The sequence below is a fragment of the Pangasianodon hypophthalmus genome, chromosome 3, assembly GCF_027358585.1.
Source record: "Pangasianodon hypophthalmus isolate fPanHyp1 chromosome 3, fPanHyp1.pri, whole genome shotgun sequence".
In the NCBI taxonomy this organism is placed as follows: Eukaryota; Metazoa; Chordata; class Actinopteri; order Siluriformes; family Pangasiidae; genus Pangasianodon; species Pangasianodon hypophthalmus.
Window position 1 is genome coordinate 4,231,783 of NC_069712.1, and position 13,387 is coordinate 4,245,169.

The 13,387-nt window shown below is 39.1% G+C and overlaps 1 protein-coding gene across 1 annotated transcript in view; it reads right to left on the reverse strand.

Annotated features, from left to right (window-relative positions):
* galntl6 (polypeptide N-acetylgalactosaminyltransferase like 6) overlaps positions 1-13,387 on the reverse strand; it is a 211,644-nt gene that overhangs the window by 43,117 nt on the left and 155,140 nt on the right. Inside the window, exons 6-7 of the mRNA XM_026933253.3 lie at positions 8,670-8,855; positions 4,970-5,153 (exon numbers count right to left, since the gene is read on the reverse strand). Coding sequence (XP_026789054.1) covers positions 4,970-5,153; positions 8,670-8,855 — 370 coding nt within the window. The remainder of the gene's footprint in view (positions 1-4,969; positions 5,154-8,669; positions 8,856-13,387) is intronic.

Genomic DNA, 13,387 nt, shown 5'->3' on the forward strand with positions numbered 1-13,387 from the left:
ACTTTTGTTTTCAAAACTTGGAGCTGAGGTACAATATCCCGTCCCTACATTTCTTCACAGACACGACCATAACACCACAGCTTCACAGCTAGACTGTGATACAAACTAATCAGAACTAAATGCAAGATTATGGTGGGAATATTCATGACTCATGAGTCGATTCGATTCAGGGGGTTACGATCCGATTATAAAATGATTCTCGATGCACCTCTCACATCACAATGACACAAAAGATGAAGATGCATCAAGAATTGAATTATAATCGAATCATAACCATGTGAATCGAATCAAACTGAACAATGAGTCAGGTGAAGATTCACACTCCTTGTTCTGTGTTTAGCTCTGATTAGTTTGTATCAGTGTCTAGCTGTAAAGTTTTATCATGCAATTAGTTACTTTAAGTCCTATGCTTGTTTCCTAAGTTCTGTGTTCTGTTTCATAATACTTCTTGGTTTCTGTATTCTCAATTCTGTATTTGATGTTTCCTGTCTGCATGTTTGACCCCCTCGATGGACTTATGATTCTCGGATTCATCCCAATAAAGCACTTGCGTCCTGCCTCTCACTGCATGCTCCAACACAGTTAACTTCACCTCTTTGTATTTACAGCACCACGTGCACTGCCTTCTACCAGCAAATAAATTGGAATAAATTTCATAAAGAATAAAGATCATGAACTGGATTGGCTAATTGGCTGTGAAGACTGTGTAACGTGTTATAAAAATACATTGTACGTGTTAGATTGTGTAGTGACAAGATGTAAATGTGATAAAACAATAAAAATTGTGAATTCTGCTAAAATGCTGAAGCTCACTACTACACAACAAGACAAATTTCATATTAAACCCTAGACTTGTGCCAGAATGTTCCTTTCAAACCTGTGCGCAAATCCAAACACACATCCACAGACAAATGAGCTGATAAATGATGCATTGTGAGACAGGAGTTACAGTGTACATGGTATAAAAGGGAATTTTTCTATTTAGTGAGAGAGAGAGAGAGAGAGAGAGAGAGATAGAGAGAGATCAGAAAAAAGGAGCCCATTAATTCACCGAATTAAAATAAATAAATATCTAGAAAGATACATTCCCACACACCCTCTTTCTCTGTGTGTCAGCGTGAATAAAGGCCAATAAGATGCAACAGTGACATGAAACAGTAAGCAAAGCCGGGACAGGCTCCTCACATCCTGCTGTGAATTCTATCAGTGCTCTGCAGACTCTCTTAACCAGATCCCACACACCTCTCTGACATTTTGTGCGTCTTCCATTTGCACTGCTCGGTGTGTTTTTAATGAGGCTGAAACAGCAGCTCCTTTTCCCTGGCATGATCAAAAGCCTGACCTGATGCAGGCGCAGTGATACCGAGCTCAGTCTGGAGGCAAAAATAAAAATAATGCGTGGCTGCCACAACAAAGAAAAAAAAAAAAAAAATTCAAACAAATGTGACACCTGACATGATCAGACATGGAAGTTATTTTCTCCTTTGAGAAGCGTCATCGAATGAAAGGAAGCTGGAGGTGTTTCTGCAGCGCATGCCACAAATGCGGCGTATTAAAATACCTGACAGTGTCTGCTGAATATCCAGTCAGATTAGAACGTCACTGTGTTCATGTCAGATCTTACTAAAAAGCGCTCTACGGCCAACAACTGTTTCATCCATTATCCAAAGCTAATACAAATACGAAAAAAAAATTCCTTATACTATATAATGTATCATATACTGCAAGTATATAACCTGCGTCATGCACAAGGTCATTAAACAAGAGATCTGATAAGTGCCTGTTGAAATAAACCACGTTCTGTACATGGCACATATATAGTATTTATTTATCTTTATATTTAATTAGGAAGCTAATACATGACATATTGAACACTGTGGATTTTTCATTTTCGAGTATTTCGAGCATTTCTGATGTACGATTTTTGACCACTATGGAGTCTCAAAACATCTGCAACATCTAGAAAGGTGAGCGAATCAATGAAACATCGGTCTTTACCTCTAAAATGGCAACATTTTTTTTAAATCATTGGTCACTCAAAAAGGTAATATTTCAACAGAATTTTAAATGAAAGGAGTTTAATAAAATAAGGCCTTTATGGAGATTAATATTTGTTGAACAGCTGATATATATGGTAGGGATCTGCAGCACCTGCCCCTGTGGACAAACCGCCACTGTCATTTGGCGAGTGTCAAAATCAGAAATAGTTAGGAGTGGAAGTTTGACTTTCGGGGGCCAACTGTCTTAAACCCCACCAAAATACCTTTATTACAATAATGTTGTAGGAGTTTTAGTGGGAGTCTGCAGCAGGAGTCCTTAGCAATGAGCTAATTAACATGGCAAACCTGACACCTATCTGTGCTGCTATATCAATGGGCTGTCTGTCTCTCTGTCTCTCTCTGGAGTAGTGAGCTGAAGGTGTGTGAGCCAGAGAAGTGAAGAGCTGAGTGAGCTAAAAAGCTGCACATTTTTCTCTTCTGTGTAAAATATGTTTTTTTTTCCTTTTTACTACTGTGCTGCAGCTTTAGCTCCAGAGAGAAATTGCTACACATCATTTACAATCATGTGCTTCTGAAACACACTTTCTTTATTGTCCAAATATGTTGATTAATTAATTAAGGGCAGGGTTTCCTGCTATAGGAAAATAATCAAAGATAAAGTTTTAGATTACTGGTATCCTGAGATACCAGTGATCCTGACCCCTTCTGCTCTCCGGACCTGCCTGATCCATACTGATGCTGGTTGGAGTTCTCATCATTTGGAAATCACTCGCCGTTGCTGAGGATGGCCCCATATGGACAGCCTAAAGGTACATGAGATTACTGTGGATGGTACCACTAAAAAAAAAAACCACGAAGATGGCTTTGGACTGCAATTGATATGAACGGTTTTGCTATGATGGCTTAGGAATACAATTGCTATGATAGCTTTAGGACTGCAATTGCCACAAACAATTCTGCACTCAAGTCTGCATCAGTGAACAGTTGATAACTTCAACAAAATAGACCTCATGTGAAAACTATAATGAATTTCCTGTTTACACAATTGAATTTGTTGCCTGTGTAGTAAACAGTTACAGAAGGGATTTATTTATAATCGCACTATCCGGTGTCACCCAGATGAGAATGACTTCCCTTTTGAGTCTGGTTCCTCTCACAGTTTCTTCCTCATATCATCTCAGGGAGTTTTTCTTCACCACCGTCGCCTCTGGCTTGCTCATTAGGGATAAATTTATAAGTCTATAAGTTTAAAATTTATATCCTGAATTTATACATTTCTGTAAAGTGGCTTTGTGACAATGGCCAGCGTTAAAAGCGCTACACAAATAAAATAAAATTGAACTGAATTACTTGTTGATTATAGTTTATTATTTTAATACAACAGCACACTGCCAGTGAGCAACCTTTTAACATATTAATTAACAGTTAAGTTGTATATTTTTAACCATTTGTCATTATATTTAATGTTGTGGAACTTTAAGACAAGTTAGTTACAGTTCTCACTTATGTGACAGAAGCTATAAACAGCTGTTCCCTCACCATCCTCTCTTTTTGCTCCCTTTAGTGTCAGAAAACGTGACCTCTGACTGTCACAAAGTGCTGACACTGAAGACTCCTTCCATAAATACAAAATGAATGTTTCCTCACAGAAAAGTTCAGCATGTTGACGCTTATGTGGAGCGTCTGCCATATAAGTTTCTGTGAATGAGCGGTTACTATAGAAACCATAACGTATTAGAATGAGTGCATTAATGTAAACCTGTGATTTGCAGCTGTGCTACCGTCAGAGCTGCTGTCACAGAAAATCAATCACATATCTGACAGCAGATGGTGGAATTTAGTAAGACCTGTATTTCAGAAAGATATTATGGATTTTCCCAAGTGGAACAAATTAGCGGGCCTGTGCATGTACGTTACTACAGCTACAAAAGATTCCTTACTTAGCTCTAACAGGACTGAATTTCTACAACAATTACGTTTTAATGTGTAAGCATCGCTGATTAGTTTCTGGCTATAAATGAGACTATTTGAAGTGGTTATGTTTTGTTTTGTGCTAGCTCATTACCGCGTTTGACTTGTGTCATAGACTCTAAAATAGAAGTGTGAGTGTGTATGCGTGTGTATGCGTGTGTGTGTTTGTAACTGTTATTTGAATCCCACTCCTGCCCGCTCCCACAGACAGTCTGACTAATCTGACCTGCTCCTGCATTTATTATTTTATTAACAAATGTGTCGGCTCTATTTCCCAAGATATAAACAAATGACTAATTTAAAGCACCATCACTCTGAAGACAAACGAATGCAGTAAATATGTTTCTAGAATATCCTTTCTTTGCTCAGAAAACTTCATATTTGTCCACCTGTATTAAAGGGAAAAACTGCCCACTCCTGCGACTTCTTGTCTCACATGCACACTGCAAATGCATAGCTCTTTAAAGATGTTCTGTTCTCATTGACGTCGTCACTTCACTAATCAGAACAGACTCTGTATAAGCAGCAATAGGCCAGATATATGATTTGTGATATATATATATCAAGTAAAGATGAACCAAGCTCTCTCTCTCTATTTCCATTCACAACTGTTCTGGCAGGCTGCTGGAGAGACAGCATGCAATTAAAGTCAGATGATTAGCAAGGCAACTGAAATAAACATATTGGCGATGTCAGATTTTCAGAAATAACGTCAAACAGGCTGTCAGTATTGGTGAAACTCCTAATTATTGGTTGTTTCTATATGAATAACTAACTAACTACTAAACCCAGTTAATCCAAACATAGACAGATATCTAATGGCACTGCTAATGAGAAGGACATAAAGTTATTAATACACATGGCTGCCATGTTTTGCTAGAGAGGTATTAGATGTAGTTGAGAATGGAAAGAACTAGCCTCACATCCATTTTACATAAAGTCCTTTTCTTACATTAGGGTTAAGAATGGATAAGGTTTAAGAGAGTGTGTGTACTCACTCGTAAGGGTCGCTGGGGTCAGGTCCCTGGAGCTCAGGAGGGATAGGAATGCGTTTGTAGTACATCTCCCAGTCAAAAGCTCCTCGCATAGCATCCCCAGCTTGAGCCTCATAGCCAAAGTGGTTGTGGTCAATGACGTCAATCATGGGACACACGATGGTCTTGGGGTTCTGGGCTATCTGGTCTGAGGGATTGACAAAGTGAAAAGAAATAAAAGAGACAGAGAGAGAGAGAGAGAGAGAGAGAGAGAGAGGAAGAGAAGCAATGTTAGCCAGGCCCACATGTGTCATCCTTATCCCTTGCGTTTTGTCTGCAGTGTAGGAAGGTTAGGGAAAAAAAAAACAGAGGGAGGGTGTTGGTGTGACGACTGCCTGGATGTCTGGGGAGTCTCGGTCCATTTCTAGCTAGCTTGGCCTCTTTAGCTTGACTCGCCCCAGTGGGGAGGCTCTGAGAAATTGAAGCTGCCTGGCGATTAGAAACAATTACAGAGCTTCTAAGTGGGTTTGGTCCATGGAGGCACGGACACGGAGACCCTCGGCCTCCAGCCAGTCAGCCACGGATAAGCTGGCCCAGATCTGTCACCCCGAAACTCTCCCTCGACGCTACTGCTCAACCGTGAGAGACAGAGAGATGCGAACACGTGTTTTTGGACGCAGTAACACATGTGGTGTGTACATCTTTTCAAGTGTCTTGCTTCTCCAAACACAAAGCCGGAAGACGGCAATGAGGGATACAGAAGCAATTTACACTTGTATCTTCATGTCCTTCATGTCCATTAGCTACTGTTTGTCTTGCATCTGAGTGTTGGACCAGCGTCTGAACAAGTGACTGCGTGAATTGCACAAGATATCATGTGAGAAGCCCTCGCTAATCGTATAGTTTGATTAATAAATAAGATCTGTTTACTCAGAGCTTTAGAGCAACAGGAGGCTTGTTTGTGAAGACGCTGCTGTGTGTGTGTGTGTGTGTGTGTGTGTGTGCGCGCGCACATGCGCAGTATGATGGACAGGAAAGAGGCTTCTCCTGAATAGCTTAAACACACAAACAGGCAGCTTGCTCGCGCCAGTATGGATGCATCTATTGATTTTCGACTGTCTTTGGTCTTTGCTCTGGCTTTACAAAAAAAACCAAAAAAAAACTTGGGCTTCCTCAGGCAGAATCCACAGATTTTTTTTTTTTTTCATCTCTCCATTTCAAGCACACAGCTCTTAAGTGGTGTTGATCTGAATATTCAGGATGTTTACTCTGTTGCGGTCTCAAAAGGACAGCAGGGAGAAAATTTCCAATTAAGAATGAGGAGTGAGTAAAAAAAAAAAAAGAAAACAGAGCAAAATGGACTCAGCGGCCTCATCTCACTGTGTGGGCGGACGGCATCAGGTTGAATTGGAGAGATGAAGCAATTTTGTGTGTGTGTGTGTGTGTGTGTGGGTCAGTTTATTTGGAGCATTGCTGGATTGAAGTCGGAGAGGACTAATGTGCAATCTAAAATAGATCTCCAATGTCTTGTCCAAGCGATATTTCTTTAGATCAATTAACTAATTAGGGCTTTGTGAGTGATGAGTGTGTCTACACGACGCTTGGCATTTAGCTGAACGGTAAAAGCACACTGTAAAGCACGCACATACTTCAGTGTGACGTTAAACCCTGGACAATAAGAAATGTGAATGGCGAATATAAATAGTGTATGTGAGAGTGTAAATATGCAAATGTAGTCACGTGTGCAGAATGAATTTTACATTTGAATACATGTGAATAATAATAATAATAATAATAATAATAATAATAATCTCATTTGAAAGCACAAAAACCCACATAAATGTTATCATTCCTTGTCAAAATATAAGTAAAAGGGTGTAAACAAATAAACGTTATAGACCCGTGACTGAGACATGTCACTCTGACGTAAGCCACGCCTCCTGCTGGCAGAAACATAGCAGGAGTCTATATAGATTTTTTAAGAGAATTTGTTTTGTGAAATGTCGCGCTGTGCTGTTGTCACTGTGTCAGAATCAGAAAGTGCTCATAAACACATCCGTTGTTACCGCAAAACTATTGAACTGGGCACAAACCAAAAGAAGACGATTGTGATTACAGGGAATTAGGAGGGATCATTTTGGTCTGAGGAGTGCCGTGCAAATTTAATCTCCGCTAAATAGCTAACTATCATATCAGTGAAGTAACAAAAAAATGTAACAAGCTCAGCTTGCTATTTAGCGCACATGCCTATATATATTGTTTTATCACACTTTTACGTAGTTCACCTAAAATCGACATCAAGAAACTAGCTAGCTAACGCTAGATATCTAGATAATGTTGTTACTGACGAGGCAGCTATAATGGACATGTTTAGCTAGCTAACTTTGTTCAACTTTTTTACAACGATGTTGTAACTGTAAATCATTATGTCTTGAACCTTGAAGGTGTCCACAAACAATACAGTTGTTATCATCAAGAGACTCGTATGCCTTCAATTTCTCTCCAGTATAAATGTGCAGAGTTTCTATGAGAGATGTACACACTGTAGGTCCGGCTGTTGCGGGAGAGATCATCGCTTAGCATTATTTAGCCACTGAGAGGACACCAAGCCATAACAACCTTCCAGAGTTACTCCATTTGAAAGTGTTAGTTTAGCCGAATAGCACTCGCTGTATTTTAATAATACATGGAGAACATTTTAGCTAACGTCAGGCTGATTCGTAAATAAAATTCCCAATAGATTCTTCAGTCAGATTATAACCTTGTAGCGTCAGGTTGCTAGGATACTCGGGGTCTTTTAGCAACCAGGTTGCACATGCATAATTTATTTTGTTTACAAACACCAAAGGGGTCTATTTAGAACTTTAATTTTTCATTTTTAATGATGCTTAACCTCCTAAGTATATTTGCAGCATGCCCAAATTCTTTTGCAGTGGCTGAATGTCAGTTTTGAATTGATGCGTATCTGTGACTTGGGTTTGTATAACATGTGACACTCTGTATAAGACGCTGTACAGTGAGCAAATTGATCAAATCTGGGATTTGGAATCACTGTGTTCTGGAGGCATGTGGACTAAATATGAGCGTTAGAAAAACCTTACTGTGGGTTAAAATGAAAGTTCATGATTAAATTGATATTGATTCCTTGTAACTAAGCAACACACTGTGGCTAATACGATATAAACGCATAGTGTAGCGCTACTGCTAATGCTGACTAATTAATATTCGAATGCTTTTAAATACAGCATTTAAATGTGTGCGTGTGTTAAAAGTGTTACTTCTTTTTTAAAGCTGTATTACAGCACACGTGCACATCCTAGGACCACACACTCATCTCAACAGGCCACAAAATGGTGTTTTCAGAGAACAGACATACGACTGGAGAGGAGAAAAAGGTTTTTTTTGCGTAAGCAGGACAGGAGAGGGAGAGAGAGAGAGAGAGAGAGAGAATATTTGAAAGAGAAAAATAAATAGAGAAAGGAATAGCCCACCTCATGATTCTTTTTTATCAGCCCACTGCAGGAGTGACCAAGAAAGGCATTTGATTTGTGAAATTGGTCGATTTGGAGGAGAGAGATAAGTGTGATTTTTTTGGTCGAGGTTGAGGTTTTTTGCCACTGTGATTGAAAAGCAGAAGGAGAGAGAAATGTGCATCTCATGCTGTGACCTCCCTCCTCTTTCTTTTCTTCTATTAAAAAAATAATAAATATATCTGTGAACGTACCGAGCAGAGGAGGCAGCCAGTTGATGTTGGCTTCGCAGTGCGAGTCTAAGAAAGTGAGGACTTCCCCTTTAGCCACGGACGCTCCCAGGAGGCGTGTGCGTATCAAACCCTCGCGCTTCTTAGTGCGCACTATCCGCACCTTCGGAAATCTGGACATGTACTCCTCCAGACGAACACCCAGGTGCTCTGAGATACAAAGAGACAGACAGAGAAAGAGGGAATGACGTTAGAGGGCTGTTAATTATGACACAATTCATTTCAGTTACTTGGAAGCAGTTTAATTAGTGTGACTCAAAGCACTGAATTAAATCCTGAATATGTGAGGGAAAGGAAAGAGTGAGGTTCAGTTCATCAGTGTGTTTCTGTGTGTGTGTGGTTTTGAAGCAGTGACATGTTAATCGAATCTCAGTTTTGTTTCTTCATTCTCCAAGCCCAGTTCAAGAGCATTAATGTTTAACGTCCCTTAAGAACACCGCTGTTAACACTTAATTGAATTGTTGAATTGGCCCGTGTTTCTTGAATATTAACCAGTCGTAGCTGAAACTCCACCTGGGCCTCTATTTATAGCACGGCCTTCTTCTGCTTTTGCTTTCTTTTTACAGTAGCAATATAGGCTAAATGAGTAATGCAACCTGCAAATCCAATTAGAAATCATTTAATAACATTGCGAGGCCTGCTGTGAGTTAACGGCACTGGCACTCAGTATTAAAACAACACATTTTCTGCACTTCAGTGATTAGCAGAAGAAGAGGAAAGAAATATCCTCCAACGCTGGTGTGAAAGAGTTCATTAAAAAAATAGGAAGAGAAATGGAGTGCAGTCATAGAAGCTGTGGCAACTCGTTTTTGAAGTGCTCCTAGGATCAGATTGTCCAATAATTTGTTCTTGCATTAGAAAACAGGATTTATATTTATAATCTAAACCTGATGAAAATGTTCATTATGAGTACAACAAATGAAAAATATGTGTATAAACAAACTATTTTGTGCTCACACACTGATGTGCAGGCTCACATCTCAAGTGAAAAAAAAGAAAAAAAAAAGACAGAGACAGACAGATAGATAGATAGACAGATAGACTCTTTAGTGAGAGCTCTGGTTAGTTGAGGCAAAATTGCTTGTGTCCTGCCATAAACACATTTAGGCGTTCTCTAGATGTGCGTGATTTTAAGATGATTGGCAGACAGATGATCAGGAAGGATTTAGAAAGTTTTTTTATGCAAATGGATGTCTTATAAATTATACTTTTACACAAGTCTTTCTAACTGAGGCCTCTTACTGCTTACCATTACTATATATATATGAAGACTGTATATGTGATTTCTAATTCCAACCATAAAAACAGAATTTCTATATCTATTTATAAAAGCCCTGATTTGTAGCCGGACTTCTCACCTGATTTCCAGGCCATGTCATTGGTCAGTAATGACTCATGACTCTGATGTGTTTCAGTGGCACAGTGAAGTGTGACACCAGCAGCACTGCTTCACTGTAAAGACTTATCTTTACTATACATTAGTATTTTTTTCATTTCTGAGGAGATGCGAGTCCGGCATGTGTTTGTGCAACATTCAGATGCAGACCATTAATACTCGTGCAATGCATATCGGCTCCTCGCAGGCATGGTGTGTGTGCGTGTGTGTGTGCGTGTGTGTGTGTGATTAGACTCAGTGCAGGCTCTAGATTACACATAATAACACAAATGTGCTGAAGGGCTTTAAAAGCAAACAGGCTGCCATGGGGATGTGCTGTAATGTACATAGCTGAGCTACATGTAGCTTTCAGCAGCACAGAGGAGAAACCAAGGACACAAACAGAGCGGCCACACAACAATATTCTGCTCCACTAGAGGCCACAGTGTTGTGAAACGTTGTGTTAATCTGCTCCAACACACCTGCTGATCAGCTCAGTAGAGCATCAGTGAGTCAGGAAACACTGCAGTCTGAAAAGCTACTACTAAACGTTCTCACCCAGGTTTAGAAAACCCTACGCCGATAACAACACAAGGTTTCATGTGATTGCTGATAGCTTGGGGTAACCTTTCACATGGTCAAATTTGACACTTTCTACTCTACAGTCTTTCCTGAACTGCACTATGTTACTCTTTTGCATGTTATGTAAGGAATAAAACACTCAGAGAAGCGCTGTTTTAGGAAAATAATCACCAATTGGAATATTTTCCTATAAAGGTATGTCCTAACGTGTTTTATTCCTCTGGGACAGCAATTTTTCCAACATTAACAAACTAAGTTTATTTACTAAAGAACACTGTACTTGTTATCCTTTTACAGTTATGTTCAATATTGTGGAACTTCTGTAAAACAAGTTATTTCGCCCTATTCTCACTTACTTTATAGCAGCAGTATAAACAGTCATTTCCTCACCAGTCTCTTTTTTCTCTCTCTCTTGAATCATTTTTGGATGTTTGCCAGAATTCAGCTGAGGCGACGTCTGATGGGTTTTCCCAAACTGCCTCACATTTAACCTCTGAACCCACTGGGTAAAAATAACGCATTTGTTTTTAGACCGAGGAGGCGAGTGCTGTCTCAGGTCCCTTATGTAAAAGACAATTTTCCACACAACAGCATTTAAATCATCAGGCAACATCGAAAAATTGACCCCTCAGTGTAAGAATAGTCATTCTGTAAAGGACAAAGGGACACTTTCAGACAGGTGAAGATCCTGGACCAGTGCTGTTTCTCAGAATCTCAGCACAGTCGGGTCTCTTGGCATTTTAAGCGATCGTACGTTCTCACGTAACTACGCATTTCACACTGAACTATCAATTGTGTGTTTATGTGTGTGTTTTGAAAATGCGCTGTTAACACCAGGGACACGTCTGATTTAATTGAGTCTTGTCACATTTCAATTTGAAATGACGCTGCATCCAAGTACAATATCGGAAGATCTGATGGGAAATCCTTTAGCAGTGAAGCTTGGCAAATCCACTATAATCCCATTCCTTGTCAAAAAACACACATCAAAGCTTCCTCCAACAAACTTGAACTTTAACAGACTAAACTTTGACAAAAGTTCACGTCAACCCCACAGTGGGTGAAGCAGAAAAATGCTGCACAGACACTTTTTTTTTCCGGAGACGGCACTATAATAAATCTTGGCAGTGACAATCATTCCAGCCCAGATTCTGGAGTCCACAGAGCCAGTGGAGCATCCGAGCATCCGACAGAGAGAGCAGGCGAGAGTGCAGGAGTTATTCCTCTGCTCACTGTCACATAACGGTGGAACTGTGAGAAAGAGAAGATGTGTGTGTGTGTTTGTGTGTGTGTGGGTGTGTGTGGGTGGTATTGGAGAGCAGAATCATCACAGGATGTTAAACCTTTGCAGAATTACTTGTCAAACTGAAAGTAAATTCAGAAACTTCTTCAGTGTCCCATCTGCTTTCTCAGTTCCCAGAGTTTCAGTCATTTAAGCAGATGTTCCAGTAAACTATCAGTCTGTGCATGACTCGCACTGAGCACTCAGTGCACAGCAAAAAGACATCAAGTGGAAAAAAAGTCAGTGCTGTTGTTAGAGTAAGTGCTACAGAGTTGTTAAAGAGAGCTGTTTGGAGGTTTTAGGAAATTTGATTTTGTTTTTTTACAGTATAAGCAGCAATATGTGTGTAGCATAAAAGTAGCACAAGTAAGCTCCTGTAAAAGCGAGCTCCTGCCTATGACTCAGTTTTGTTCTATAATCAATACCAGTAGGAGTAGAGCAACAGATTTTATTAACTGTTTATAACCATAAACTCTTTTTGGGCATTTTTCACTTACTTTATTACTAGCATTTTAACACTGCAATCATTTTCTTTTACCATTTATCAATAAAGATGTGCATGAATATCAGAAAAGATTTTAGAAATAATAAGTGTAGATTCTCTGTGATGTAAAATTACATGAACTCTGATGATGGGACTAGAATATATGACTTTATGATTATTGTAAGATTAAAATATTTTTCATTGATGTTGTCTCCCTTTGGTTACATGCTGAAGTAACAAAATACACTTTGTACTTTTTTGCTAAGGGCCAAACTGGCTACTTCTGAATTTCTGCATAATTCTGACGAGAATTTACTATCATCTCTTTATAACACTAGATAACAATTGAAATCAAAAGAAATAATTGAATATTATTTAGTTTAGGTGTCATCTGCATCTCTTCACACTAGCCTAAAGTGGTAAAACTTTATAATACTGCTCAGTAACTCAAAGATAACTTTGCAGGAACTAAGCAGGTATTAATGAGTAGTACTATATTAACACCTAAGTCATTACAAGTAACTACTAATGAATTATGGGTAATTACTCAGTAAGTAATAAAAAACTGCTGGATTGGTATGAATCCTAAGCAATAATTAAAATAAAAATTAAAATATCTAAGCAAAAACGAACTAAGCAATAATTACTCATATTTACTGCAAGAACTGAGCAATATGTACTGATTAGTGAAAATATGTATTTTTAGAGGTAAATCAAAGAATGCCCCTTTTTATCGAGCATTCTGATGATATCAGTACACTCACTCACACCCAGACAGACAACTGAGACACATGCTGAGTCAGAATCAGAGTGCAATCGAAACTTTGTGTACCAGTTGGTTTTGTTTGATTTTGCACTGCACGTAATTATACAAAACAAAAAGGGAAAAAAAAACAACCATTGTAAACCGCTGGTGAGAAAACCTTATGGAAAATTTTTTAACAAACCTTTGTGAACTG